Source organism: Eucalyptus grandis, chromosome 10 (genome assembly GCF_016545825.1).
Source record: "Eucalyptus grandis isolate ANBG69807.140 chromosome 10, ASM1654582v1, whole genome shotgun sequence".
Classification (NCBI taxonomy): Eukaryota; Viridiplantae; Streptophyta; class Magnoliopsida; order Myrtales; family Myrtaceae; genus Eucalyptus; species Eucalyptus grandis.
In genome coordinates, this window is record NC_052621.1 from 13,911,614 (window position 1) to 13,916,924 (window position 5,311).

The following is a 5,311-nucleotide window of genomic DNA, read 5'->3' on the forward strand; positions in this document are numbered from 1 at the left end:
AATTCTCGTCCTAATCAGGGTTTAGGTGGTTGACTCGCTGAGACTTTGTCTCACCCCGTCGTGATTTAAATTTTTTTCAAGTCCTTAGATGGAGAACCCGGGACCCGAGGCTGAAGGGTCTAGATCATAGGTGGCTCAATAGTTTCTTTTTGGGTCAGACTCCTATAAATAGACTTGTAGGTTTAACCGAACATGTATATAAAGTGTGTTTTATGAAAAAAGTGTTGGCATATGTTTTGACTATCCCTATGTTGATTGTTATTTGAGGTTTGTTCAATTCGCTTCCGCATGTGCATTAAAACGAAAGGGTCGGCAACGCGTCCTGGGAACGTCGCATTTTAATCAACCGTCGAGGGATGTACGTGTGCTCGGGGTTCGGGACGTGACATTGTGCAGTCAAAGCAAATTAGTACAAGTCAAAGCAAATTGGTACAAGAAGAAGAAGCGAAACAAAGGTGTAAAAAAGGTGAGATCCCCCGGCAATAGATTTTCAATGAAATCTGCGGGTGGGAGCCTCATCCTTTGCCGACCCGGCAGCTCGGAGGTCAACTGATCCCAAATTTTGATAGAGGCCAAGCTGTGCCATCAATAACCAAACCAAGGTGACAAGTTCTCCTCCTTTAATAAGTTGTTGAGAATGTGCGCACGGTCGACAATGAACTGCAGCATACTCCAGTAATTCCACCCATACTTCACTCATGATCCTCCACCTGTCTTTCCCGTCAATTTCCAGCAATCGTTTAGCGAGGATACGTGCATCAAAAAGCACAGAACTGATAGTCGGTACTTTCCCTGGATCTGGTTTCGCTTCTGGACCAACAAAAAAGAGGAGATTTTTGCACGCAGTTTCCTTCGTTTTGTTCGTTTTGCTCCCATCAGAGATATTTTCGCTGATGAAATTGTCCATCGCAGCACAAGTGCATCGGAACCTTATTTCGCCAAACCCAGCCACCGCAGACATCATATCAGGTTGTTTGATCATAAGATGAAGCATATAATCTGACAAGATCTTACTGTTTTCACGATTATTCCTACTTTCTTCAGTGTTGGAGCTGGTACTTTCATCAGTGTCAGTATTGTAACAAAGCTCGGTGGCAACATGCCACAGCAAAAGGCTCGCATCATAATCAAAATCACAGACGAATGGAAGCAAGTTTTTGGAATATTGCTCTGTTTCAAAATTCTCCAGAGCCCATTTACCTCGAGCAGCACATAACTTTTTCACGCTTGGTAAATCAAGGCCAATTATATTCTTCCGTGTCAGTTGATCAAGAATCAGATCACCTAATTTTTCACTGTATTGTGCTACTCGTCTAGGCTTCAAGTCTTCAAACAATTCGCCCAGAGAAATGAGACCAAGGAGTTTCTCAATCCATTTTGGCCACCTACTCAGCCGAGAATCTATCAAATTGTACTGGGAGATTGATCTAGACCACCTAGCATGTAGTATATCCAATGCGAATGGTGAGCTTTCGGATTTGAATTTATGGAGGAACTTAATGAAGATGCTTTTTCTAAACAAACTTTTACCATGTTTCTCAGACGCCCCTATTTTTGCAATTGTCCAGTCAGAGCAAATGAGCATACTAAGAGCTACAAATTCCAGGCCCACAGCTCCAAGGAGCAAGGTGTATGTAATCCATATATCATATTCGTGAAAACCATGCTTGTTCAGGACATGGAAAAGTGCAAAAGCAGTAACGACAGAGCCAACTGAGATAGCTCGGAAAAGGTACCCGGTTGTACAGTGAACCACGGCGGCCTTGGTATAAAGAACATCATAAAAGAAGTTGAGCTCAGCCTCAATGACCCGAAAAGCATCCTTTGCGGTTATCCTCCGGAAAAATGCATTGCTATAGTTCATTTGAAAGAAGCCGAAGGGGAGTTCCACAAGGAGGCCCTTGAAGGTTGTGAAGTAAAAAGACGCGACTATTATCACTACTCCGTCGTCCGAATCGGTTTTCTTTTGCTCTCCAACATCTCGGGATTCATCATTTGTCCCCGGCATCATCTTTATTGCAGCATCGCTATCCCGAATAACTTCAACAGACGAAAGCAGGGAACCACGGAATTTACTGAAGCTTGCAAGATACAGAGCACGTGTTCGCTCTATATATTTTATGGTTCCTCCAATAAACACGAGGATGGTTGGGACAATTAGCTTGTTACTGGGGAGGGATTGGTAAAACACATAGCATGCAGTGCCTAGTTGGAATAAGAGATTAAGCAAGTGCCTATGCCACAGCTCATTGTCCTCGAGCGCGAAAGCGGTTATGGTGTCTGGTCCTCCAAGGTGTAGCAGAAGAAATGGAGCCCAAAATGCGAAAAGGTCACCATATGCCTCGACCTCGAAGTCAGAAGTACCACCATTGATTTGGGCTTTGGCAATGAGTCCAAAGGCATAGATAGCGACCGAGTCGGCACCCAAGTAAGCTAACCACATGAGAGTGCTGATCCACCTGTTTGACCACCTCTTTCGCATGGGTGCAAAAAAGATGAGAAAGACTTGTAGAGATAGGCTCGTGAGGATCGCCCCTCGGAGATTGAGTTTCATCCATAAATTCTGAGCTTCCCCAAGAATTTTCATAATTCCCGTTTGATCTTTACTCTCTCACTAGATCCTAGAAGAAAATGTTTTAGCCAGCATGACCATTACAGTAGGGCAACAATGATTGAACAAATATGCAAACCGGAGAACATAATAACAGAAAAGGTTACTATTAAGGGCAGAGAGTCGATAATACCTCGAAATTTTTTTAGATCCAATACGAATGGACGTCTTGCCTCATGCAACCGAGTGTCAAGCAATGTGTAGTTATAGAAGAGTTAGAAGCGACGGGCTCGAGCAGAAGTCAGTACGAAATAGGATGAGTCGCGAGAAACTCGTGGAATAGAAATTAAAGGCATGAAAACCAGAGCGCTTTGGCTGTTGTTAGAGATGTACATTCTACTCTTTATCACACTTTAACCTTTCTTCTTTATCTTTAACCTCTCTTCTCATTCAAGCATCGTCATCGAACCTGCCACTCTCAAGCAGATTCTAGAGATGGTAGGGGAGAGAGAGAGAGAGAGAGAGAGACTTCTCTTGTCATCTGGTGCTTCTTGCTTTCGAACTAGCTTTAACACTGTTTGTTTCCAATTTTAGCTTTAGCCTCATTCACATTTCTCTTTTTTTCATTGTCTTGCTGGTTCTCATCTTCCTGACGAAGAAGGAAAACAAGAGGCTTCACAATCACAGCTACACTTCAGACATTGACAACTTATTATCTATAAGAAAGCATCACACAGTTAACAGAGTTCAGAACATCATCCAAGCTCAATGTAGTAGCTTCATTCCTTTGCAAGAATGTGCAACTTAATCACATCAAAGCGAATTGGACACTAGTTCAGAACTTCAGACGGTAAACAACCAGAATACCAAACCAAAGCAAAAACTCGATGCAACGCTAATCCAGTCCCTAACCTTTAGCACTAAACCTGATCAACAACAAGAAGAAAATTGAAAAATCACGATGAGCACTGTTTCCGTATGACGCCAACTGGAATGTGAGGTGCCGAAGAACACCATTAGAATAATCTAAGATCCATTAGTCTAGGCTATTTGTAGTTGATGTCTCAGCTATAGGCATTGTATGGGTCACTTATGTGAGCATTACCTTGTCAAGAGTAGTCCAGCACCAAGAGGATCTATCATGGATAAACTTAAAATCTCGCGTATAGTATTTGTTGCTGCAAAGCCATCATTAGCATTTGGAAGCAAATTTCCGGCTTATCTGCTTTGGAATGTTGGCAGGTGCGATGGATCATCTGTTTCTTACATGGCCAAGACAAAGCTTTATCGATATTTCTATTGTTAACATGTTGCAGCCTTTGCTTGGTCTTTTCCATTGGGAGCCTGAAGATGGTTTGTGGAAGCGGAAAGCTGATGCAGCTTTCTGTTTGTATATTAGTCTGTTCATTTTGATTGTATCATGTCTTATAGTCTGACCATTTGATTAACTTTAAGGCGGTCTTTGTAACTTGTAAATGATGAAGGGTGCGCGTGGTTCAACATTTTGAAAGCTCATTAGAAAAATACAAAGCAGTTTAACCTAAAGGATTTTTGGTAAATATAAAGACCATTTGGTAAATTATACTTTGAGAAACAACTTTGAGAGAAATGCCCTTCGGTAGAAAACACATTTGAAAAGCCCTTTAAGTGAGTAATATTAGTATTTTTATTTTTATTTGTTTAAAATTGAAAAATATAATATATGCAACTTATAATGCTAAAAAAATCAAATATATATAAATGCTAAAAAAATCAAATACATATAATTTTTTTAAAAACCAAACCCTTTGTTGGTTTGGCGAAGGGCTATGGCCACCGACAAGCTAGATTTGGTGCCGACGGCCATCAGTCGAGGTCACCCAACCCTAGCGAGGGCCGTTGAAGGTTGCCCAACCTCGAGCGACCCTTGGCAAGGGTCATGGGACCTAGGCGACCTTTGTTTGGGTCTCATAGCCTCAAGCAGCCCCTGCTTGGGTTGCACGCTGCCTAGGTCGCTTGAGGTTGTGTGACCTCCTACGGCCCTCTACAAGGTCGCATGCCACCTAAGTTGCCTGAGGTCGTGTGACCTCCAGCGGCCCTCGCCAAGGTCAAATGATCCTTGCCAAAGGTGGCCCGACCTCGAGCAACCTCGACCGACGATCATTGGTGCTAGATCTGGCTCGCTGACGGCCATAGCCCTTTATCGATGGCGCGCGGTTGGTTTTTTTTTTTAAATATATATATTTGTTAGCATTTAAAAAAATAATAACAATGGCAAAATTGGAAATTTGAAAGATAGGTAATGGTAGTTTTAGAAGAAAAAATGAGTTTCAGTATTTGGTTAAATGCTGAAAGCCCAATGCTAGTTCTTACTAGCTTTGAACTTTCAACCTTTCCAATACTGACTTTTATTTAAAAGCCGGTTGCCAAACGGTTCAATATTTTTCCAAGGAGCTTAAAAGGCCGAAAATCTCTTGGGAATGCTGAACCAAATGCACCCCAAGTCCTTTTTTGAGGAGACAATGAAATTCCCGGCTCTATGTTGGACGCACCTATTGCAGAGATTCCGCCCAGTTCAAAAATCCCTTTCGGCCAAAGTACAATATGTACTGCCTCCTCCATACGAGGAATGGGAACAAGAGGCGTGATATGCATAATCATCATTCTTTAGTTTGTGCTACGGCTCCCTCAGGTATCTTATAATACCAAAGTCGATAGAAAATGGAGAGATATTAGTCACGTAGGTCATCTATCATCACTGTTTTGGAAGGTGGTCTTTCT

At 42.2% G+C, this 5,311-nt stretch overlaps 1 protein-coding gene across 1 annotated transcript; it reads right to left on the reverse strand.

The window, feature by feature from the left end:
• Positions 1-490: 490 nt before the first annotated feature.
• Positions 491-2,482, reverse strand: LOC120288720. Its single transcript, XM_039302832.1, has one exon. It carries the CDS (start codon positions 2,480-2,482, stop codon positions 491-493), a length of 1,992 nt encoding a protein of 663 aa, XP_039158766.1.
• Between the last annotated feature and the right edge of the window lie 2,829 nt (positions 2,483-5,311).

What these genes read in the sequence shown, in the direction of transcription:
- LOC120288720 (XM_039302832.1), bottom strand. Translation starts at nt 2,482, where the DNA reads ATGCGAAAGAGGTGGTCAAACAGGTGGATCAGCACTCTCATGTGGTTA.